The following is a 25,406-nucleotide window of genomic DNA, read 5'->3' as shown; positions in this document are numbered from 1 at the left end:
CTCTGAATTAGGTGGACCTTGGATTTAAGTCTGTAGAGCTGCCCCAAGGTCTAAGATAAAAACTGAGCTGAACTTGTGCTCCAGCACATGACTTATGGGTGGTTTTCACAACACCAGAGCACAACACACTTTATCTGAATTGTGAACTATTATTTCTTTATTCCTATATTTTTCTGCTCACATTATGTGAAGACCTAGCTCTCTGGAGAAGGCTCTGATGTTGGGAAATGTGGAAAGAAAGAGAAGAAGAGGAAGACTAGCAACAAGGTGGATGGACTCAGTTACAGAGGTGATGGGTGCACTGTTTGTGATGGATGCACTATAAATGCTAGGTTAGGGACAGATTGTCATTGAGAAAATCTATCTATGCGGTTGCTAGGAATCAACACTGATTTAATGGCATATAATCAATCAATCAAATCAATCAATATTGCCCAGCTACGTGGTAGCATTTATTCATCCTTAGCTGAATTTGGAAAAGCTAAGCAGGGTTGGCCTTGGTTAAGGGAATCCCAGATTTGAAGTTTAGACTGAGAAGTTTAAAAAAAAACAGTCTGGGTTAATGCAGTGGCAAACCAGTTCTATCCTGATCTCAAGAAAATTACTTGGACATGTCCATGAAGTCAGCAAGAATAGATCTTGACTCAAAGGAGACTTTACTTTTCATTTCTATATTAATGTGCTAATGGCCTCCAGAGATGCACATTATAAATTGGAGATATCAGCACATGGATGCATGCTAAGACATTTGGCTCTAGTCCAGTGTTGCTTGCACTGTGAATATAACACAAAGACTCAGTGGAGAGAGCCATGAAAATGTTCCTGGTGAGTTGTGAAACTACAATGTTATGCCATATAGTAAGCTTAAATGCAAATATCTTAAAAATAATGTCTTTGGTACTATCACCTGAAGATGCATCAGGACTAAGAATATCCTTAGCTATTCTTGAATGTGGAACTGATTTATTTTTCATTGTTAAATATATCTGAGCTCTTCAGGACATGTCACACTAAGCCTTTCAAAGTTATACCTCTCTAGTTCACTGTACATGTTACTTCTGGAACATAGTGTCTCTTTTTCTCATATATTGCTATTCAAAAATCAGTAACAACTTCCTTCAGTTTTTAAATATTTTATAGTGGGGAGAAGTATGACCTAGACCCAGTACAGAAATGGTTCCCTATCCCATCCACTTCAGTGTACATCTGGATGCCAAAACAAGGGTTTTCCTGTCTAGTTTGGAAAACATAGGCAAGAAACCAGAAGGCAAGACTCATGGAAGAAAGAAAGAATATAGTCTGAATTTAAAGCAGCATTCTGGTGACAGAACCTTTGAGAATTTAACCCAAAATATGAAAGAAAGAGATCAATGCCTATAGGAAGCAAATGAGAAATGATTTCACATGGTAGTGTTTTATTTTAGGCTGCAAGAATTTTACGTATTTACACCACACATTTACATCACCCCATCAAAAAAATCTCCCTAATACAGAAATATATCAACTCAGATAACTAAGTAGTTTCACTAACAAGCTTATCAGGAAGCCTTCTGACTCCCATTCTATTTTTCTACAGTTGTTTTCTCAATATGAAATGCTAAAAAATTTACTCAGGCTCCTAGAGCTTGTTTCAACATACACTTGGAAGTCCCCCCCCTAATTTAAAGAAGGTATACCTACAAAGATCAGAATCATGCAAGAAGTGGTATTCCCTGTGAGACTCTATGGAAGTGAAACTTCAACTTTGAAGAAACAGGATAGAAAGAGTACTGATGCCTTTGAACTTTGGTGTTGGAGAAGACTCCTGAGAATGCTGTGGACAGCCAAGAAAACAAACCAATGGATCATCAAACAAATCAACCCAGAATTCTCACTCAAGGCCCAAATCCCCAGGCTCAAATTATCCTACTTTGGACACATTATGTGAAGACCTAGCTCTCTGGAAAAGGCTCTGATGCTGGGAAAGGTGGAAGGAAAGAGAATAAAGATGACCAGCAGCAAGGGGGATGGACTCAGTTATAGTGATGATGAGTGCACTGTCGGGAGATCTGAAAGAACAGGTTAGGAATAGATCATCATGGAGAAAATCTATCTATGTGGTCGCTAGGAGTAGAAAATAACTGGATGGCACATAATCAGTCAGTCAGTCAGTCAATACAGTGCAAACATTTCTTAGCATGTAATAATAGCAGAGATAGTATTTAAATAAATTCTTCACTCTGCTCAGTAGACTTCAAAGTGGGTGACAAATAGAACCAGACAGATGATTTCCACGTTCAATTTACCATTTGGCCACAAAATAGTTAATCTGTAATTTACCAAAAGCTCTAGTCACCTTATGCTATACCATACACTTACCTTTTTCCACATTGATAATGCTTGTAATATAGTACGTCTTAGTGCTACTATTATTGATATTAAACTTTTAAATGTTGATAATATAGATTACAGAACCTCTTCTTCTTCTTCTTAAAGTAAAGGAAAAATAATAAAACAGAGCCTTCAATTCCCAAGGGAAGTAAAATGTGTGAAGATCAATTCCAGGATAGTGAACTGAAAGCAATGCACAGCAGTGCTGGTGTAGAGACTCACATTAAGGAGCATTTCAGAGTTTCTTCAAAGTGAGAGAATACTTGTAAGCCAAAATCAAGAAAACAACAGAAAAATTATTGCTTTGCCTACTATGACACTTTCCTCAGTTCCTCCAAGGATCTCAACAAACTTACAAGTTTCCCCCCTCCCCCTCAATAGCATTCAGTAGTTTGGGCTGAAAAATAATGACAGACTCATGACAGACTCAAGAGAACTTCTTAGCTGATGGCAGCACCTGACTAATCTTGTCCAGGCTCAGAAACTAAGTCCGGTCAAGCTTTGTTACTATTTCAATGACAGATCATCAAGCGAAGAAAAAAAAATCCTCTAAGAAAGCAATGGCCACAATTTTTGTACTGTTACCAAACAAACTGTATTTATTTATTTAAGCATATATGAAATCTCTAGGAATCATTACACATCTCTCCCATGTGGCAAACTGCTGAACTAGAGAAGGGGGCTGCTGGTTGAAGTGCCTTCAAGTCTTGAACTGACTCTGCTCACAGTTAAGTCCTCTGGAGCAGGAAAAGATATAAAGGGGCTTCCTATTCCAGTTGAGCTTTTCTTGACTAACAAGGACTTCCAGAGCTCCTGAGAGCTCCTGTGTTGTTTATCTGTTGATTCTGCTTTCTCCTTGATACCTCACCCAACTTAATTGTTGAACAGGAAGTTAACTAAGGTCTCCATTGTTTTTGGCTAGGGCTCTGAACCACTCCTGTTCTCTAGTCAGTTTACTATAGCACACATGTTAAATGCATGAGGTGTGATCATGGGATTCTTAATTCAAAATATAGCAAAAAATGGAGAAGTAGCAGAATGGAGAAAAGTGAAAGTGACTTCCAGAAAGAGAGCAAAAATAGGATGAGAGAAAGAGACAAAAGGGAAAAAAATGGAATCCTACTTGGATTCTGTCCCGCCCACTTTGGACTTTGGCTCCACTCATTCTGGGTTCCAAATCCTCTGGATTCCAGCTCTTCCCATTTCAAGCTTCAGCTCCACCCATTTTTGGTTCGAATTCCATCCACTTGGGACTTTAGCTTCTCTCTGGTTCCAGCACTCCAGCCTAGATCATCCATGTGAAAGCTGCCCTTGTAAAAAGTTAATTCCCACCCTTACACAGAGGAGCTGTAAAGTTCCTCTTTCATTTCTCACTGCTGAGGGCAAGATGGTTCTTCTTTGTCTTCTCAAAAGCCCTGAGAGGTAGGCATACTTCAGAGGCTATGAAGTGCCAAAGAACTCCTAGCAGGATTTGTACCTGAGTATGGATTTCCACCCAGGTCTTTTCACTAATCTTGAAGCTATACTGGCTCTCAAAACGTACTCTTTTTTTTTTTTGAAAAAAAAACTAAGAGGGAAAATTTGACTTTCACAAGTGTCCATTTGAACATGACACTTCAGAAGTATAACAGAAGCAAAGATTATAAATGTGATGACAATCGACTCTTGGTTGTGTCCCAGAATGTGCTTATTCATCTGCTACCACTTCTTCTCCTTAGCTAAGCAGGATGTGTCTGGAGAATTTGCTTGGCTTAATGAGGTGTCCAAGGTGATGTAATATACTCCGACTACTCTCTCCTTATCTCAAATGTTGCCTTGGGCTTTCTGGCTGCTTCCCAGCAATCCTTCAAATCCGCCTTTCTTATTGTTATAGCTATGTGCATGTTCTCTTACCATGCTCAAATGAAGTAGGAAAGCCAGTATAGGGTGGAGAAGTAAAAACCCTGAATATTTGCACTCCTTTTTCATTTTTTTTAATTATAAAAACTATGCAAGTCTGCCCGTAAAGACTAAAGACAGGGTTGGAAATAATGTGGTATGTTGCTTGGACAAATAATGTACTTCTTTATAAAATACATTTTAACTGATGGCAAGGTCCACTGGCTTTAAAAAGAGATTGGACCGAGCTGTGGTATTAAGCCAGATAGCTAAATGAAACCCTCTGGTGAAATAATCAGTAGATAAAGCGTTCATCCACAGCAGACGTACAAAGAGTGAGATAAATTATTACCAGCCTAGACAAATAACAGCTGTTAGTTAGGAGAGCTAGAAGGAAACCTTTCAGGCCTTCTCTGAGCATCTGGAAATATCTGGCTGAACATAGTTGGAAAGAGGAGACTGGGCTGAGTCGGTGTTTGGTCAGACCCTTCAAAGCAATTCCTTTCTGTTTCTGCTTGAATTCACTACATGCTTTAAAAAAAAACAACCCTCAGTTTGGGGATGCTTTGATAATCTGAGAAGCTGGCTAGCACTGAACATTGATCCCAGCTGAAGCAATGCTGGGCCCTATCAGGAGGCACCAGGGGCACTCTGCTCTGTTGTCCTTTATGAGGAAGCACTTGGGAGTCTCTGTTTGAGATCCCCTCCTCTGCCAAATCCTCACCCATTAACCTTTTGTCTGACAGGGGATATTCCAATTTGCATTTGAGGACAGTGATGGAAGAGTATTTGGTCCAGATGCAGATTGTGCAGAGATCAACTCTGGGTGTAGCTTTTGCTTTGGAAGCAAGTTTGTTTTTGTTTTTGTTTTTGGAGGAGTGCAAGGAGGCCAAGCAATTACAGTCCTGTGATAGGAAAAGAGGCAGGTGCTTTCTCTCTTTAAACTTGAATATGGGTCAGAGCAACCCAGGTAGCAATCTAATATATGCTGGAGGGAGGGAATTGAGATTTCTTAAACAGTCTACTCCCAAGTTTTTCAGTTATATATTGAACATAAGAAGAGCTCTGCTGGACCAGGCCAAAGGCCAACCCAATCTAGTCACAAACTAGATGACTCTGGGAGACCCATAAATCAACACAAGCACTATAGCATCTTTTCATTTGAGTTTTCCAGTAACCAGCATTCAGAGATGCACATTATACACATTCAATGCCAGAAGAAATGTGAGCAGCCACAATATGCAGCACAAAAAGATGCAATGGAAGATGTAGGGGGTCTTTGGGAAAATCAGGTAGCCAAATGAGGGTCAGTATACTGTACCATGGCTAGATCCCATTAAAGGTAGGCTCAGGAGAGACACAATCTGGGAAGAACCCAGCTCCTGCAACCTGCTACTCCTGAACCTTCCTGGAATCTGCAGTGCTGCTCTGTGACCCTCTAGGAATATAGCTTTTGTAACTTCCTGCTCCTAGACTGACAATTTAATTTAATTTAATTTGTATGCCACCCATTCTCAAAGATTCTGGGCAGCTGAGAGTAAATTATTTCCAAAGTATGGGAATGGCAATAAAAAATGTCTGCTTCCAAGTTCCTGTCAGATTATGTTCTCATGTAGATAGGAGCCAGAGGGAGGTGTATCTATTTGATTGGACAAGCAGATTAATGTGGGAGAAGGTGGTCCCACAGATAATCTGGTCCAGAGCCATGTAGGGCTTTAAAGGTGACAAAAAGCATTTTAAATCCCACTTGGAAGTCCACTGTCAATCAATGCAGCCCCCAAAGCAGTGGGGTCACCTGAGCGTTTTGGGGTATCTCCATCTCACTGCCTGGCCTGCTGCATTTTGTATCATGCTTCTCAATGGTCAGCCCCATGTAAAGCAAATTACAGTAAATCAAGCGGGAGGTAACCAGGGCGTGAGTGACTGTGAGCAGAGCTTTCTGATCCAGGAATGGCTGTAATTGGTGTACAAGATATAATTGTGGAAAGGCCTTCCCAGCCACAGCTGGCATCCTGACATTTGAGCAAGGGCCGTAAATCCAGGAGAACCCCCAAATTGTAAACCGCCTCAGAATGGGGTAGTGCAATCCCATTCAGATTCAAGAATGGCACTAGTCTGGAATTGTTTGGTCCACAAACACAAAGCCATTCTGTCTTGGAGGGACTCAGTCTGAATCTGCTCCTCGGCATCCAGACTCTGACAGCTTCCAGGCACTGGGTTAGCACCTACATTACATTGCCTGTATGGCCCAAGGCCAAGATATATAACTTCCCAGGAAACTAGACCTGGAACAGAGTACAGAAAGCTACTGTGCCTGAAATTTTCAGGTATGCAGCTTTTGCAATTTGCTACTCTTAGGCTTTCCAGGGACCTTGTCGCTGGAAATCTGCTGCTCCTAGATTATCTTAGAGCTCAGAAAACTGCTACGCTTTGGTCTTCCAGGAAATTTGCTAGTGGCTACACTTGGATCTCCTGGGAAACTAGTAGTAGCAAACTGCTGCTCTTACATCTTCCATGAACTTAGCACTGGATAGCTACTGAACAACTTAGTTTATCTCCTAGACCATGTATGCTTTTCATGTATGTTGAATTTAATATCTCCTCTCCATTTTTGAGATAGGACTAGTCCTACCATTATGCAGAGTGATGCTACCACCTCAGTCAGCATATTTTTTGTGACTTTATGAATTATTAATGTATATTTTTTTTACTGTCAAGGAAGTTTCTCTACCTTGGATTGTAAACATCTTCAGTTTGGGATAAAGAAGAGGTGCCACTTTTTCCCACCTTCAGGAGCTGAATATGTTGGATTGGTCCTCTGGAAAGGAGCAGCTTGAAGAAAGCAGGTTTATGCTCAGACAGCTCTCTTTCACCAGCCAACCTACCCCAACCTTCTTTTCTGGTGGAGAACTGTTCCTCAGTGAAAACCCTGGCACCATTCATCTCTTCCTCTGTTGGGAAATTCCTCTCACAGTCCTTTCTCACCTATTAGAAGACCTTTTATTGGGAACCAGACTTGAGTTGCAGGCCCTGTACTCTTCTTCTAAGCTATAAACCTTCCCCTAATGTTATATTTTAATTCTGTATATGAAACTCATTTATTATCCCATAACAAAGTGTGTAAATTCTATATACAAAATAATTTTTAAAAATCTGCTCCCAAACATTCTGAAAATTATTATGACCAATGAAGATTCCACAACTACTAAATTTTACACAATTGATTCTGACATTTTTGCCTTTTTTGTTTTGCTTTTCTTAGTCCTGTATGCATCAACACTACAGACAGAGAATCCTGTTTAGGATTGACTTCAGAAATTTCTAGTTGTTCTCTAGCACATGTTTCCTATCATATGAGCTGGAAACTTAATTTTTTTTTTAAACAAAAATACTGAAATCTTGGGAAGCTACATTCTGCATCTATTACACCCCATTCTATTTTTTTTTCTTCCACTTGTGTATAATTTGGCATACCCACAAATTTGTTCATACATATTCCTAGTCCTGAATAATTTTTAAAATTATTTTAACACTGCAGAGTTCAGATACTTTATTTATTCTCTGAGAGTGGGAGAAATGCTTGCTTTCAACAGGCATTTCCAACTGTGCTTGTTCCACAGGGAGGGGGAAAAAACCCTTGCGGTTTATCTCCTGAATTAAAATCACACTATACTGCATCTGTTAAATAGTTAGAAGTCTGGGAATATTATTGATAAAAAGAAAAACATTCACTTGTTATGAATGCATATGACAGAGTCTGCCTCCACCCACTCTGCAAATTAAGAAGTATTATTTCAGACATGTTGTTTCTGCATGTATATATGCATGTGCATGAAGTCTGTTTTCTGGAAGGAGAGAATATTTAAATATAAGCGTTGTCTCAAATGTTAGTCTATTGCTTTCCAGCCGGTCTGACCTACATATGTAGGTGGGATATAGACAACAGGAGTATTATTTTAACAAAATTCAGTTGCAACTTTTCAGTTATGCAGAAACCGGTTATCACCCACAGATGCATGAACTCTCTGTTTGCCCCCCCCCCCCAACACATACATACATACATACAACCCATCAGCATTTTTGTTTTATTTTATCACTGATATGTAACTTTTATTTATATATGATATGATGAATGATGGTTTATTTTCAAATAGCTGCATGTCACCATTCTTTCAAAAATGATGGTACAGACAATTATCTTTCCTTGGATATACAGTATATTCCTGCAAGAGCTACAAATAATTTTGGATAAATCCAAGGTACCCCATGTTGCCCTATGATGCACCATTTCGCCCAGTTAAAGGTTACACACAGACAAACAGAAGAGTTTTAGTAGAATATAGATAGTATACCCCATTAAATTTAACTGTCAATAATATACTTATTTTTAGCTTGACCTTGTCTCTCCACCCCACCCTCCTCAGGTTTTTTTGAATTTGCCTTTTGGTTGGTATATATGGATACATACATATATGCACACATATACACAAACATGTCATCATGCATACATTAGAGCTGTGGGGAGGAATCTCTTATGCTTGTTTTAGCTGGAGGTGGCAGCTGAGGTAGTCCTAATAGAAAAGCTGGGGTTTGTGTGAGATCGTTGTTTTTATGTGTGTATATGTATGGGTGTGGGTATTATTACATATATTATATTCTTCCTTTTTGTGAAGAATCACTTGACATTCAGGAGCATTTTACTATTGAGTAAATATGGTACCTATAGATTCACATTCCCCACAGATAGTCACTCTGCCTCTTTTAGCCTCTCTCTGATGTTTAAAATGCCTGGTGAATACAAATGACCTTGGTTATCGGTCACTCTAGTCCACCCTTTATCAAGCTTTTAACCCTGGAGGAAACCTTGAAATATTTTTCAGGCCTCAGGGAACCCCTGTACATTCAGGCTCAAATATAGGCCAGAAGGTACAAAATTGTATTTGTTTCATGGGTAGGCCTGTATATATATGCATTAACAGCGTTCTTAAACTAAAAATAACAGATGAAACTTACCTCTTTAATGTGAAGTTGCCTGAATTTGAATAATTTCTTAAATAAATCATGATCTCCCAGGCAACCCCGAGTGACCTCTTGCAGAACCTGAGGGTGCCATGGAACCCTGGTCGAGAAACCCCGTTCTAGTCCCTCTATTTCTTGTGCCATTCTTTGGCCTCTTACTTGCTACTCTCAGCATCTAAAGGTACACTGCTCCTGCTAGAATTCTGGATATGCTTGTTCCATATTTTGGGTGAAGACAGTTTCTCTGAAGATCAAATGGGAAATGGGCTGCTGGTGAAGCATGTATCTAGAAACAGACACGTCTCTATCCAGATGAAAAACTGCTGAAGAATCATGCTGAAATCTGTAGTTTCAGATAAAATAGAATCCTCCTGACTCATCAGGATGTCTGACCTTGCTGAGCATGTACACCAATACCAACCTCTGACCATCAACACAGGTACTACTGAACATAGTAGAAAGCTTCTAAAAATCTCCTTCTAGGACAGTGAAAGGCTAAGGAGAGCCAGGTTCATGTCCTCAGCTAGGGATACTCATTGGATGACTTTGGCCAGTCATTAACTTCCAGCCCAACTGACCCAAAGAACTGTTGTGAGGAAAAATTGGAGGAACACTTGGAGGAAAGGGAGGATATAAATATAACAACAACGAAAGACAACACACTGATGAATCAATCACATTTTCTATTGCATTTTTATCCCAAGTTATAGCAGCTAATCTAATGGATTATCTATTATTCTGGTGGGATTTTTTTTCCCAGAAGGAGCATCTTTCTTTTTCTTTCTTTTAGATTTTTTATCCCACCTTTATTATTCTAGTGGTTAAGGTGCTGGGCTAGAAACCAGGAGACTGTGAGTTCTAGTCCCAGCTGGGTGACCTTGGGCCAGTCACTCTCTCTCAGCCCAGCTCACCTCACAGGGTTGTTGTTGTGGGGAAAATAGGAGAAGGAAGGAGTATTAGGTGTGTTTGCTGCCTTGAGTTATTTATAAAGATAATAAAGGCGGGATATAAATAAATAAATAAATAAATTCATTTCTTTCTGACATTCTGGTAATGCTCAAAATGACTTCAATAGTTATGAAATGGTGATACAGGAAATTCCAGATTCTCAGGCATGATAAATGAATCACATGATCCCATTCATCTGCCACCTTTGTCTAGAAATAAAATAAGCCATGGGCTCATATGTCCTGGATCTCAGGGTTGAAACTTTAGCCCAATGGCTTAGAGGTCATCATTCCTAAAGCTATCTCTTTGTCTCATTCACACCCAGTCAAGCAAGCATATTATCCATTTACAAAATCACTTCACAGATCAGACAGGTGGCACCCCATGACTCCATAGCGTTGGCTCACATGATACAATACAGGAATATAGCTACATTTTGTTGGCAATCACTCAAGAAGGCTGCTAGTGCTGCTGAAGCACTTCTTTGTTCTTCATTACTTGCCAAATTGCAGTTTCCTCCATGACACCCATTCCCATCTGAAACCAGCTAAGCCATTTTGTAAAACTTAACTGCCAACATCCTTAAAAGATATGGATACATCTGATCCCCTTTCCCTGTGAATGTGTAACTCTCATTCTATGCCTTCTCCAATTCCATCAGAACCTCAATGACATTTGTCAATGGCACTCAAAAAGCATTGTGATTACAGTGGAGGACCATGACTATGCTAAAAAGAGCTACACAGTCCCTAATTTGGATGCTGTGGTCAAGATACTCTCCTAGAGGAATGATGAACGCCATCTGACTGAACACTGGCAGCCGTACTGCAGTGCTGTGATGAGCCAGAATGAACAGCAGGAAGCACACATTTACACCAAGGGTTTCAGGACTGCCAAGATGCTTTGCAAGCCACAAACGTTAACACCCAGATGATTGCATGTTATTTTAAATTCAAGCTCAGATACGTTATTTTATACTGAATGAACTCTCTGAAGGCTTGCTAGATAGGAAGATGGGTTTCCAGAAAACAGAGCTGGTTCACCAATCTTGACAGACCAACATTTTAAAGGCGCAATGATTAGTATGAGATTTCCTTCACACATGCTGACAGCCACATAATCATATGGGCCCTGTTTTCCTTAGATGCCATCCCACAGGGCTGTAATGCATTTCAAATTCTGCAGGTTCATATCATGGATGGTGATAGGCTCCCATGGCTTAAACTTGGCAGAAGCTTCCAAGACACTGGGCAAGGCATGGCGATAATAAAAATATGATAGATAAATAAATAACAATCTTCACTGTATACTAAATGAAGTTACTTTAAACTATTCATTGTGCTCTGTCAACCTGGGTATACAGTTCTGTACCCACACAAGTTTAAGTCCAGTGCTTCTTTTTCCCACATTTCTCATGATTTAATAGACACCTTGCTTTGCATTTCTTGGGCTTTGGGCTAGGTGATGGTTGTTGAAATAATTGCTGTTCTGGTTCTGGCAAACTTTAGCTCCAACATATCAGAGATGGCTCCAATTGCACAGGCAAAGTTGATGTCACCCAACTTGGTGCCCTTCAGACATGCTATGAGTAAAACTGCCAGCTCATACAGACATACAAATATGCTGCCATCAAATGAGGCACAATGCCTCCCAAATAGCAATGTGACTGTTGGAAGAGGGCTCATAATCTATCTTACAGTAACTGCTCCCATTTTAGATTTGGCATAGTGGCAGGTCAATAACCTCAGAACACACAGAGGTAAAATATCTGTCCCAGATACTTAACACACTGTGCCATGTTTAAAAAAGCAAAAATCTGAATCATGATTCCTGGAAAGAAACCAGGAGTGAAACACACAGCTGTATCATCAACTATAAGACAAGACAATGGACACATCTGTACTATCTGAATCCAGGACGAGATGGCTGTCAAAAGATATTCCGCAAGATCATATGTTGCATACTAAAGATGTTTTCTCCATCTCAGTTCACCAGTTGCCATAATCTCCATCCTTTCTTTTCCTACCAGAAGTAAGTTTCCTAGGGCAGGAGAAGGATTGTGATGGAGAATCTCCTGGCTTTGCTCAGAGCTGGCAACCATCAAGGATATTTTGTTCTAATTTTTCTCATCCATAATCATTCTGGAAAGATTTTACGTCTGCAATACCTACAAATCTTCATACTGAGAGTTGACTGCAAAAGCAGTAATGCAGTGCATAGAACACCTATTTGCTGAAGAAACAATGGGCCATCTTTTAGCCATGAAGTTCTCATGGTAATCTTGTAGTCCCTGAAAACTAGAAGCAGTAGTGAAGATATGGAAGGAACCCCACCCCACCTCCAAAATATCTTGCAGTACTTACCACCAGATTTCCAATCACCATGACCAGCAAAAACACCAGAAGACACAGTGGCTGACCAACGACTTTCATGCAATCCCACATGGTTTCAATCCATTCCCCACAAAGAATGCGGAAGATGATGAGGAAGGAATGGAAGAAGTCCTTCATGTGCCAGCGTGGTAATTGTCCAGTGCTGCTGATTCTGGTGACATGCTTGCAATAATAATCCCCAAAGAGCTGCATCCCGACAACGGCAAAAATGAAGACGATGATGGCTAAAACAAGGGTAAGATTTCCCAAGGCTCCCACTGAGTTTCCAATTATTTTAATAAGTGTATTTAATGTTGGCCAAGATTTTGCAAGCTTGAAGACCCTCAGCTGTAAGGGAAATCACAAAAACACAACTGAGTCTTGCAGAAGAAGCAAGAAGCACTGAATGATATTAATAAAAGGATGGGTACATGGAATGGATGGATGGATGGAATAAAAACACAAGAGGAAAAGCCAGTCTGGATTACAAACATAGTGTAAGAACTCTGTTGTTCTACCCTTCACCTTCTATTTTAGTTGATGTATAACCCTTAGCATCTGCAAAAGAAGAAAACAGCAGCCTAAGTTTGGATGTCGCAGGCACCACTCACACACCTGTCTCAATTAGTGGTGTTTTGAATGCACCCTCTTACCTTCATTGAGAGGGGAGTCATATCCTGTCTCCAGAAGCTTTAGTAAAAGACTGGCAATTGTGGTGGGGGGTGGGTTGCAATGTCTGTAGTAGATGTGGCAATGAAGTTACAGTGGGAAGAGGGGGGCAGGCTCATTTGGAGGGAGGTTCAAAATGGGGGTACTAACATTAGATGGTCACATCTAGATGATCTTGGCTACCTCAAAAAAGCTAAGTAGGGTCAGACCTGGTTACCACTTGAAAGAGAGACTGCAAGGAAACCCTAGGTCTTTAGGCTAGAGTGGGAAGTTGATCAAAACACCCTGAAAGAAGGCAATGGCAAACAACTACTGTACTGTTGCCAAAAAAGCTGCAGTGATGTGTCCATGAAGTCACCAGAAGTTGAACAAAATTTTGGGGAGACTTTACTTACCACTTCCATATCATACCTAGTTTGGGGCTCGTAATGTTTTTAAAAAGCAAACGTTCTGACTCTGCCAACTCCCCTAAAAATAAGCATTGCAATCTTGGAAGTCTGTGGGGGCTCCAGAAATGAGACTGAGAACTCCATGCAAGTTATGGACCACAGCTTGCTCATTCATACCCACAAATGCTCATGTGGGCGTGAACTAAATCCTTTGCTTGACTGGGATAATTCACATAGGAGTAGATTACTATAATGAACTCTATGTGAGGCTATCTTTGTGCTTTGCCTGGATACTGTATTTGATGCAAAAAGTGTTGAGCAGATGGCTAAATGGGGTGTTTGGGCATGTAACTCTGGGCTGAAGCAACTACACTGAACTGTGCTAAAGCAAACACGAATGAAGCCAGGTTCAAAGGTTGCATTTTTGGCATACGCTCACACCAAGAAGAGTAGGATCAAAATGTTACGAATCTGCTTACAATAAGCCCTCCAAATACTTTAAAACACCAAGGCATGATGATCGACACCAAAATAAGTGGTTTCAGCTTAACCCAAGGTAATGGCCTGTTAATCTCAAATTCATTATTTCTTTAGTTGGAAAAAAAGTAAATGTATTTATTGCCTCTTTTTGTTATGTGGTTTAAGAAGAGGGAAGCTTTTGAAAGGATCTGAGCTGACTTGTGGGGATTAAAAAACTCCATTCCTATTGCTCTGTAAGGTTCATTAGACACCTTCAACAGGAAGAGTTTGGATGAGCTGTCTTATTGCCTCTTTTCTTTCTGCCTTTTCTTTGGGAGTTCAAGATAGTGTACATGAAGCAAGTCCCCTTTCTTTCATCCCAAACAGACCAGCCTTGTGGGGTGGATGGGGATGAGAAAGAGTGACAGGACCAAATTCATCCAGTGAGTTTCTGTGGCTGGGGGTGGATTAGAACCTGGTTCTTTCTAGTCTTAGAACAACACTTAATTACTACACTGTATGCAATTTTATTTATTTTTAATCCTGCTAAAATAGTTGCAGAGGCTTTGCATTTTATGTCTCAGAGAAAGAGAGATAAAATATTTTACCAGTCTAAAGGAGCGTAACACAGACACATTTCCCATGCTGGAAAGACTTAGTTCCATCAAACTTAGCGTGACAATTATACTGTCGAAAATATTCCAGCCTTGCTGAAAATAGTAATATGGATCCAATGCTATAAGCTTAAACACCATCTCAGTTGTAAAAATCCCAGTGAAGATCTGCAAAAAGAAACAGGATATTCAGCATAAGCAGGATTGGCTCATCATGGGTGGTTTCCCAGATTGATGAGGAAACAGTTTATGTTGTCTTCTGGGAAGGCAGCACTGGCCATAGTATATGTTTGATAGCAAACCACAGAATCCTTTTAAAATCTAAAGGCTGACATACTGTACGTTTGGCTCAGAAACAACTCGAGCTATCCCCTACTCCTCCACCACGATCAATCACTCAATCAGCTAATTTTGGAGCACTGAATCCTTCCTTAGGCATCCCTCATACAGCCATTAATGCCTGCTATGAACTGTGCCAAAAAGAGGAGTGGTCCTGCTTCACATATGCCACATTGAATACTGTACTTGGTAATGTCTCAGCAATTTTGGAAATAGACACAACTGTTATTTACAATAATGTGGAGCCTTTGAAGGTTGTTATGTAAGGGGAAAAAAACCTGTAATCCACTCGAGCTGCAAAAAGTAATCCACATTTTTTTATCCTACACCATTATGTGAGGTCTCAAGGGGCTGCACAAGGGATTACAGGCAAATGCAGTCCTCAGGGCACACTTTTTTCACCCTTGGATAAGGCCACAGTTTTTCGATTTTGGATATTCGTTATTTGTAAAGGTCAGGAAAAGCAGGAAGAAAGTTTCATAGCAGATGAGGCAACCGATTGTTACTAGCCTATACAACTAAAGGGCCACCTCTTTGTGGCAAGCAATATCCTTTCATTTATTTTCCTTTTCATGGCCAAGAGCTACATGGGTCAGGATGATGATGTACTGATGTCACATGAAGCACAGGATTTCAGCCCTTTTTCCCCCCTTTGTTCAGAATGGTCTGAACAAAGCTAATAGCATCTTGCTAATAGCAATGCGAATAGCACAAAACCAATAGCATGGTTTTAGTGGTTTTAAACAGTTTTACTCTTTAATGTTTTTAATAATTTCTGTGGGTTTTTTGGTTGGTTTTGTACTTTGGGGCGGGGGGGGGTTAACCTCATAAGCTGCCCAGAGTCACAGTAGTGAGATGGGCCGCCATATAAATTTAATAATGTAAATAAATAAATATGTGCACTGTGAACAGAGGTGACAAATAAGAAGACAAAATAATGGCTTTTAGTTCCACTTCTGAGCATCCCAGTCATATGACTGACCATTGTTAAATATAGGCAGCTGGACTAGATAGGCACTTGATCTGCTCCACCATGTCACCTAGTTTATCTTGCGGTTGGAATGCGTTATTCGTTATGCCTGCTTTCCCAACCAGATACACTGAGATGGTAATTCCAAAAGCATGATTAAAAATAATTCTGGGTGACGTGGTCCAAACATATCTGAAGACTACAAGTTCGAGGGAGGGAGGCAGCAAAACACATGAAGTATGACCTACGTACCAGATTCCCAATGTTGAGCACCTCCTCAAATTCTTTCGTCATCTTGTAGTGGTCCATGGCCATGAAGAGCGTGTTCATCACAATGCAAAGGGTAATTGTGAGGTCGCTGAAAGGATCCATAATGATGAACTTGACTTTCTCCTTGACCAAGAGCCATAGTGGGCAAAAATCCCATATGAGAAATTTTACTGCAAAATGATTCCAGCAAGAAGGACACTTCTGTTGGGATTCCTCAAGCTCTAAGTAAGAAAGAGCAGAGCACATGGTGGGTGGGTAGCAGTAGTTGGAAACAGGAAAGGAAATAAATGCATTCACTGCAACATTCAGCAGATTTTATTTATTTATTTATTTATTTATTAAGGGGTTCCCTGGTTTCAAGTATTTCAATCTGCTTGGGGTCAGATGCTTTTGGTATCCAATTGGTATTTTGATATCCAATAATAATTGCTGGCATAGGGTAAGGTGAATGCTGATATTTCTTACCTATGGTAACAAAAGTTTTTTTTCCCTAAAATATTGTAAGTAGTCCTTGCTTACGTCCATTTATTCAGAAACCATTCAAAGTTATGGCAGTGCTGAAAAAATGGATGTATGACCGGTCCCCGAAGTTCCAGCTATCGCAGCACCCCCACAGTCACGTGATTGCGATCCAGGCACTTGGGTGCCTGGCTTGCGATTACAACATCACAGGGAGCCATGATCATGTGATCGCCATTTGTAACCTTCCCTGCCAGCTTCCCACAAGCAAAGTCAACGGGGAAGCCAGCAGGGAAGGTCACAAGTCACTCCTGTAAGTCACTCCTGCCTGCAACACCCCCCAGCCCACGTACAGCCTCCCACGGCCTCCCTCAATTGGTGCATGGCCTGGGCTAGGCCTCCTAAGCCCTCTTTAGCCTCCCTTGACTCACGTGCAGCCTGCATTCCCCCACCCCCCCGCAGCACGCCCATGCTCCTTACCTGGGATTCCTGCCACTTCCTGCTTAACGACCCATGCGTGTTGGAGTTACGATGGCAACTGGGACTGCCAGGATTGCCATCACTAAGCAATGCATTTATGCAACATTGCACTTTACAACTGCATCACTTAGCGATGGCAATCCCATTCCCAACTGCCATCATAACCCGAGGACTACCTGTATCTTTCTCTTTCTGTGTAGAAATATTACATTTTTAATTTCTGGTTCCTTCTTAAGATTACTTACATGTTCATGTAAATACATGCCAATGTTTTATTTGCTCTTTTACTTTATTATCGTGCATTTGAAAAAAAAATGTTTGATGTGGTTCTTTCATTTAAAAAAGCAATAAAATTTTAAAAGGGGCAGCATATGTTCTTCATATACAGAATGTGATAATTGAAGCTACAACATTCTGGTTGAAAGAAGGTTCAGTCTTAGTTTAGAAAAGGTCTAAGGGACCGGTGGGCCTTCTGAGACTGCTGAAATACAACTCCCAACATCTGCTGCCATTGGCTAAACTGGGTGGGGCTCTTAAGAGTTGTAGGGCTGGAGGGCTACAGTTTTCTTAGCCTTGGCACAGAGCCAAACCTAAGTGCCTCCCTGTTTTCTTGACCTTTTCTTCTACCATCTTTACAGCTAAGAGGACAAGACACAGACTCTCTCCAAGGAAACTGTGGCTGGAAAGGAAGACCGAATATGTAATGAAGCATACACATGAATATGATGCTGTCCTACTGAACTTGAATTAAGCTTCTGACACTAATTTGCAAGTACGGTCAGCTCATGGTGAAAATAGGAAGATATATACATAAATCTCTAATCTACACAGATATATAAAGACCTCAGCAAGAGGAATGGGGAAGCAGAGTTCACTGGTACTCCTAATCCCAGCTTCAGTCCTCAGTATTTGCCTTGATGTAGGAACTTCACATAGCAGGTGATGAAAAAAGTGTCTGGAGAGCTTTGGCTAGCTGAAGTAGATGGACGAGTAGCCCAACAAGGTTGCCACTTCCTCTACTTTTGGTTGATTTAAGGCAAAGTGGAATTTATACTTCTCCAAATGACTTGGTTCTTGCTACTTGGACAAAGCTGGCACCATGTGAGCTCTGTCTCTTTCTTAAAAGTTTCCGAAAGCCATGACAGTCCAGAGAGTTTTCATTAGAGACAACCCAGGTAGAAACATTCAGGCTATTGCCAGCCTGAATGCATATCATCTTCTGTCACCCTCTAATGACTCCCAGCTCTCATTTATACTTAAGAAACATGATCAAGAATTGGTTTGTTGACACAGAATCCAGCCTTCCTTCTTTGCCAGTTTAACACAGGCAGCAGACTGGTAGATGGTCTTGGGAGACATCACCTCATAATATAAGATCAGGGGGAGGGAGAATATCACATCTTCAATTTCTTTCCCACATTCTGAATGGACAAACCCCTCCTGGAAAGTCAATAAAAGGCTAGGCCAGAACATTTATCATGTTCTCTCTGGAGGCAGTTTGTCCATGGGGTATCAGTTTGTTTGTTTATTTATTTAAAACATTTGTATAGCTGCCATCTTAAACCAAACTCTGGGTGGCTTACAACAAAGAATAAAACAATATGTACAATAATAAAAGCAAAAAAAAAAAAAAAAAAGCCAGTAAAAACCAAAAGCAGAAAAACCTGGCACCTCAGCCACATTTTCCTGACACAACCCACAACATTCCCCTCCCACTCTGACCTCACCCTATCCCAAAGCTTGGGGGAAGAGTCTTAAGTGCTCTCCTGATGGCTAAAAGGGTGGGGGCCTGTCAGATCTCACAGGGAGGGTGTTCCATAGATAGTTTTGTTCTTTCCCACATGTGTAGTCTAAAGTATGGAGGTCAATTCCACCATCTTATTCCCTCCTCATCCCCTTTGAACAGGTAGACGAAGCTGTTGATAAGAAACATTAGGAAGGAAAAAATATCTGGTGTGGAAAGGGTCATGTTGGAGTATCCAGGGAAGCATCTAAGAAGGAAGCATCTAACAGTTGTGTATCATCACTGAAATGACAATATCAGAATACCTGCAGAATACTATGACAATGACAGTTGTGCACTTTGTAGGGCATTTTCTGCACAATAAGTTATTACATTCAGGCCATATTATGTAACTAACTTACTTTAAAGTTGATATTTATATAACTGCTCTGTGGAATTCTAAGCTTCTAGAAGTTAACCAAATGTTGTGTCTGAATGAAACAATAGAAAATCCTATAAGAGGAGATTAGCAGGGTTTCTTTCCCAAAGGTTAAATAAAGATCTCTTAGAGATCCTTTCATCTGGGACACCTTTCCCAAACCAGGCTTCCTTCTGATGCACTGGAACTGCAACTCCCAGAACTTAAGACCATGTTGCCCAGGAATTCTGGGTGTTGCAATCCCAACATATCTGGAGGCTGTTAGATTAGGAGGAAGGCTGATATAGACTACGCTGTCTTTCAGCAAGCAATTGCCAAGGTGGTGCATGACCTGATATTCTATTCTATATCATGATATTTATGATATTCTAGCTACTGCATCACAGGGAAGTCTTACCTTCCAAGGCACTGGTGATGATGCTAACAGCACTCACAGCTCGTTGCCTTTGAAAATGTTCCTCCGGCTGATCCACAGAAAAGCGATGGGGTGATAAAAGCTGCCTCTTGTTCAGGTCTTCAGATGGAGAGGTCTGTGTCAAGAAACACACACATGAATAACTCATATAAGCCACACAGATGCAGATCTTATCCCTTGAATATGATTTTCTTTTTTCATTTGTTTGCCTTTGTTCCCATAGCTATATCCAAAGAAGCAAAGTTTCTGGTATGACTAGTCGTTAGAATGCATTTTGCTAGCTGTGGTGGAGGGAAAGTGGACAGCACTCTCCGGCCCATAAACAAAGACTATTCTTACCCCTGGTTGTTGGGATATATCATTCACCAGCAGTCTAATTAAAGGGAGCATGTGTGGAAATAATAGATGACAAAGCCAGAATTTCAGCCTGGAGAGCACCAGAAGCACAGATTGTTGACTCAGCCAGTGGCCCAAGAAGTAAAGTCCCTGAGACTAGTAGATGGTAGCCCTAATTTACTATTCAGTCTCAATTCCTTACCACCACATTCTACTCAGTACAAAGAAGGAAATGTCCTATCCAAAGCAAGACCATCCACCAACAGAAGATAACCCAACCCAACCCAAAAAATATTCCATAAACAAAGAGCATGTGAAGGTTTCAATTAAGCAATCAAATAACCTATTACAAGGATCTTGTTCATGTCCAAGCCTGCAGGAACAGTCCATTAAATCAGGGACTTGTGAGCCTTCAGATGTTGTACACTGCATCTTCCAGTATCTCTTGTTGCTAGCCACGCTCTGGGGGTTGGAGCTTAACAACAAATGGAGGAGTGCATCTCCTCTCTCCCAGATGATGCCAGATTGCTCCAAATAATAATGCTTTTATACACACACACACAGTGTTTATATATATATATATATATATATATATATATATATATATATATATAAAAATAAATAATATTTTTATTTTTATATATGAAAAATTCACCTAGTTATGTTGCCTGTATTGGACAAATCTAGGTTACCCTTACCACCATCCTGGAAGTCATTACGGAAGAGCCCAAGCTTGCTAAAGTTAACTCATTTTTTGTTCTCTTTAGTAATGATAGAGTTCCCTGTGGTGCCTGTTGAACATATTCATCTGTCACTTTTGGCAAGCCTGAGATCTTTGTTTTTCCAGACTCCATTTCTGTTAATGTTTCTAAATGACACATAGATGCTAGCAGGTGTGGTAATAGTAGGAGTGGATCTATGGCAGGCAAGTGTTGTGTTTTGCAGAGGAGGAGATGCTTGGGAGAGCAGACGATGCACCGGATATAACTAAGATGGCTGAACTGTTTAACTCAGATCTGGTTTGGAAGAGATTTCCTTTGATAAAAGGCAATTGGCACAATGCCACCCAAACAAAAGTCATGTGGAGAAAAAGTGTGTGCCAACAAATAGGATTTTAAAAAATGCCCAGCTTCTAAGTTATATAGAAATGTTCCCTTGGCTCGTATTTCACAGTTGAATTAAAATAATCAGAGACTGTCCATTTTGACAAATTCCAAAGGGTCAAGTATAGAATGCCCTTCATTATGACAAACACATGTTCTGAATCCAAATGAACATTCAAGGAATATGGCACAGTTCTCATTATGTCGGAGCTGGGACTTCCATTAATGAAAAGTCAGAAGTGAATTAAGCTTCTGCACTGATGATCTCCTCCAGTTTATACCATGTTTCCCATTTCTTCTCTTCATTGCAAGGGGAAAAGGGAGACAAAGCCTTAAAAACTGTGAAAAAAATGCAATCAATCAACCCATCAATAAAACATCTTCAGTTTGGTTCTTCTTTTATTTGTTCTGAAACTAACATCATTGGCAGTAAATGGGTACTTTTTTTAGTACCAATCATCATTCATTTGTGGATATAAAGCATTACTTTTCCCTGCAAAAATAAGCAGCTATCACTTGATTTTTCCAGAATGACCAGGAGTCAAAATGGCAACTGCCAATTTACCACTTCTATCATTGCTGGCTCAGAATGAAGCAGTGTCCAAGATATGCTAGGAAACTGGAACAACCAGGATGAACTGGCAAAAGCAATTCTGCTCCTTCTCACAAACACATTAAAGAGGGAACATTATATTCTGAAATGTATGGAAGTAATAATATCTACAGAACTATAAGTCTTCAAAGACAAAGGTGAATCTCAATGAAATATTGTAAATTTTTAAAAGATACTAACATTGTTAACATTACATAGAAGTTGTGGAGAATATAAGGCAGCTGTTGTTGAAAATTCCTCCCATAATTTATGTAATGGAAATGTGTTATGAATTTATATATGTGATCATTATGCAAAGGCAGGAAAAAAAGCTTACATCAGAAAAATTCATGCTAAAAACACCTGCATTTAGTAAATTTGGTTTTAAAAAGGCGTGCCAGAGATTTACATTAAAAACCATGTATTGTGGGAGAAGTCGCATTCAAAGCTCCTTGTCTAGAGAAAGTTGCAAACAACAATTTAATATAGATTTTCTTAAAAAAATATTATTTACCTTTCTGAAAAAAGAATTAAAGTGTAAGACATCAGAATACTACATTAACCCAGACAAAGAAATGGCCTGGATTTCAGCTGATATTTATCTCCCTAGTACTAGAACAGCACATCTTTTCCTAAAGTATTAGTAGTAAAAATTTTGGTGATTGTCACTGTTATCTGTATTATTATTATTATTATTATTATTATTATTATTATTATTATGTAATTTGATTATATTTTATGGCTACTATTTCATTTTATTAATCATTATGGTTTCATTAAATATTAAGCACAAGTGTAAACAGTAAAGCTATTGGTTTCATTTTGCTGGAGATGGCATTAATGTTAAAGATTGCCATGTTAAAGTAAGTTCCATCTGAAGTATTCTTTGCTTATATATTTATATAACAATTGATCCTTATGCAGTTTGTGCCAAGATACTTGGAGTATTTTTTGCAACCACTTTTAGACACACAGCTTAGGGAAGACCACTTTTTCCTTCATTACCCAAAACCACTTATCAGAAAGTCCTTTTTACCCAATGTAGGTAAAACACTTTACATCAATTTAAATGGTTTGTGTGTCATAACCCAAAGAAAAATCACTTTTACTCAGTTTTGGGTGATTTACCCAGGTTTAGGAGGCGCTGCCATAGAGAGAGCTGCCTGTGCCAAAACAGCCTATGCAGTTCGCTTATTGAAATGCCAGCAACCCCAACAAAATTTGTGGATAACCTCTGGTGGAGCCAGGAAGGGGATGGTGCATCTATCCTGGTTCTTCTTGTTCTCTCAGTGGCTTTCAATACCATTAATCAGGTATGAGGATTCAGAATGGGTGGCACAGCGTTGAGTGGTTCTCTTCCTTTCTCCATAGTCCGTTCTAGTACTGGTGTGAGGAGAAGAGCTCAAGGACGAGGCCCCTTCTCTTGGCAGGGAACAATGCTGTTGCCTCTCCTATTGTAATGATATGTGATTTTCAGACTTGCAAGGTTCTGTTAATTGTAACCTAAGACTGATGTCAGCCTTACTAAGTAGACCAGACAGGAAACATGACCAGATGAGCTAATTCTACTTTACTATAAGGCTATTAACAGAATCTTGCAAGTCTGACAGTACTTCTCTCCCCCTGTTCCTTTTACAGCCCAAGAACCTAGGGAAGGTCTCTTCTGAGCGTCTTGCCCCATTCACATTCCTGCCATGGGCCAAACTAACTTTTATCTAACCATTCCCTTGGCTGCATCTTGTTGCTCTGTCTCCCAAGGTCATTCCCAATACCATTACACCTATTTAACATCTACATGAAGCCCTTGGGCAAAGTCATCCAACCAAATGGGCTCAGATATCATCTGATGATACCCAACTGTTTATCTTGTTCCCAAGCCAACAAAATGATGCTGTCAAAGTTCTGTTACACTAACTGGAGAGTGTTGGGGTCTGGATAGGGAGTGTAATAGAATGTGAGAATGACCTTGGAAGACGGGGAAGAGATGCTTTCTAGGGAACGATCAGATAAAAGGGAGAGGACCCCACAACTGAATAACAGGCAGAGAAAGAAACTTAGGAAGGATCCGCCCTAACTGATCAGGCAGTAAAAAGAGACAGTGGGAGATTTGTACTTTCAGACTTGCAAGATTCTGTTAAAGTAGCCTTGTAATAAAGTAGAATTAGTTCATCTTGTCGGTCTGGTCTACTTGGGAGGCTGACAAGAAGGAACAACCTTTGGTTGAACCCTAGCTTGACCAAGTGGCTGTAGATTCATGGACAAATCAGATCTGAAGATTTGCCAACTTTAGTTCTCTATGGGGTTGCATTTCCCCAGATGGAACTGTTGTGCAGTTTGGGGCTATCTTAGACTCACTGCTCCTTTTTCTACAGATTCAACTTGAAAGGCAATTACACCCAGTCCTGGATTAGGAGACCCTTCTCAGTCACCTATGCCTTAGTCACCTTGCACTTCAATTACTATGATGTGTTCTATATTGGGTTGTCCTTGAGGACCACTCAGAAGCTACAACTGGTCCAGAATGCAGCAGCACAAGTAGTTATGGGTATGCCTCGGTATGTCCATGTAACAACTCTGCTATTTGAGCTGCACTGGTTACCAGTAGGCTCCTAGGAGCAATTCAAGGCACTGGCTATCATCTATGAAGCCCTACATGGCTCATGATCTGGATATTTGCAGGACCGTTTCTCCAGTTGCCTCTGGCCATCTCATAAGGACTGACAGGGTTAGCATGTTTTGGGACCTATCTTTCAAACAATGTCATCTTACAAGATCAGAGGGTATGTCTGCTCTGCTGCCATGCCTGCCTGGCTCTTCCCATAGGCATTGGGTCAAGGCATTCTGCAAATCCATAATTTGAGTTGTTAGTGTTCAATTGTTATGGTCCCCCCCACCCGATGGTCAATTTTTTTAGTATTGTTTTTATTATTTACTTGTTTTAACTTTCTGTAACTACCCAGAGTTGTTGGTGAGTAAGCAGCCTTAGAAACAGAAATAATAAACAAAATTCTAATATCTTGTGACCAAAACAGCTTCCAAGTTTTAAGTAAATCAGAAATATTCATAAATTGGAATGGAATGGAACATTCTCAGTACCTTCATTGGACACAATTCCTGGAAAATGTGATGCTTCAACCACTACAGCTCTGATAGTCCAGTGTAGGCATACCCTCTGAAAACAATCTTAGTGGAGAAGACATAACTAGCACCATTTGTATTAGCTATTTCTGTATGAATTTACACATGACTCAAGAATTTGGGATAATATTCCCAGTCAGATCCAGTGTGGAACCTGGGGGTTCTCCTGGACTCACGACTCCTGTTTGAAGAGCAGGTGCAGCCGTGGCCAGGGAAGCCTTTGCCCAACTTCATGTTGTGCACCAGCTATGCCCCTTCCTGGATCGGGAGGCCTTCCAGTCAGTCACTCACACCCTAGTCATCTCCCACATAGACTATTGTAATGTGCTTTGCACGGGGCTACCCTTGAAGAGTATCTGGAAGCTATGGCTGGTTCAGAATGTGGCCGCGCAAGCAGTTTTGGGAGCATCTTTGCTGCACAAGC

At 40.3% G+C, this 25,406-nt stretch overlaps 2 protein-coding genes across 2 annotated transcripts in view; both read right to left on the bottom strand.

Annotated features, from left to right (window-relative positions):
* The window catches only part of LOC134497608 (sodium channel protein type 5 subunit alpha-like), a 113,444-nt gene extending 98,585 nt beyond the window's left edge, over window positions 1-14,859 (bottom strand). Inside the window, exons 1-2 of the mRNA XM_063303333.1 lie at window positions 14,713-14,859; window positions 12,579-12,935 (exon numbers count right to left, since the gene is read on the bottom strand). Coding sequence (XP_063159403.1) covers window positions 12,579-12,935; window positions 14,713-14,859 — 504 coding nt within the window. The remainder of the gene's footprint in view (window positions 1-12,578; window positions 12,936-14,712) is intronic.
* Window position 14,860: 1 nt separating this feature from the next.
* Window positions 14,861-25,406, bottom strand: part of LOC134496139 (sodium channel protein type 5 subunit alpha-like) — a 90,573-nt gene continuing 80,027 nt past the window's right edge. Inside the window, exons 12-14 of the mRNA XM_063301895.1 lie at window positions 19,796-19,928; window positions 16,276-16,518; window positions 14,861-14,886 (exon numbers count right to left, since the gene is read on the bottom strand). Of these exons, the coding sequence (XP_063157965.1) occupies window positions 14,861-14,886; window positions 16,276-16,518; window positions 19,796-19,928 (402 nt within the window). The remainder of the gene's footprint in view (window positions 14,887-16,275; window positions 16,519-19,795; window positions 19,929-25,406) is intronic.

Source organism: Candoia aspera, chromosome 4, assembly GCF_035149785.1.
Source record: "Candoia aspera isolate rCanAsp1 chromosome 4, rCanAsp1.hap2, whole genome shotgun sequence".
Taxonomy (NCBI): domain Eukaryota; kingdom Metazoa; phylum Chordata; class Lepidosauria; order Squamata; family Boidae; genus Candoia; species Candoia aspera.
Note: the sequence above shows the minus strand (reverse complement) of the source record. Positions and strands in the feature narration are given on the sequence as shown.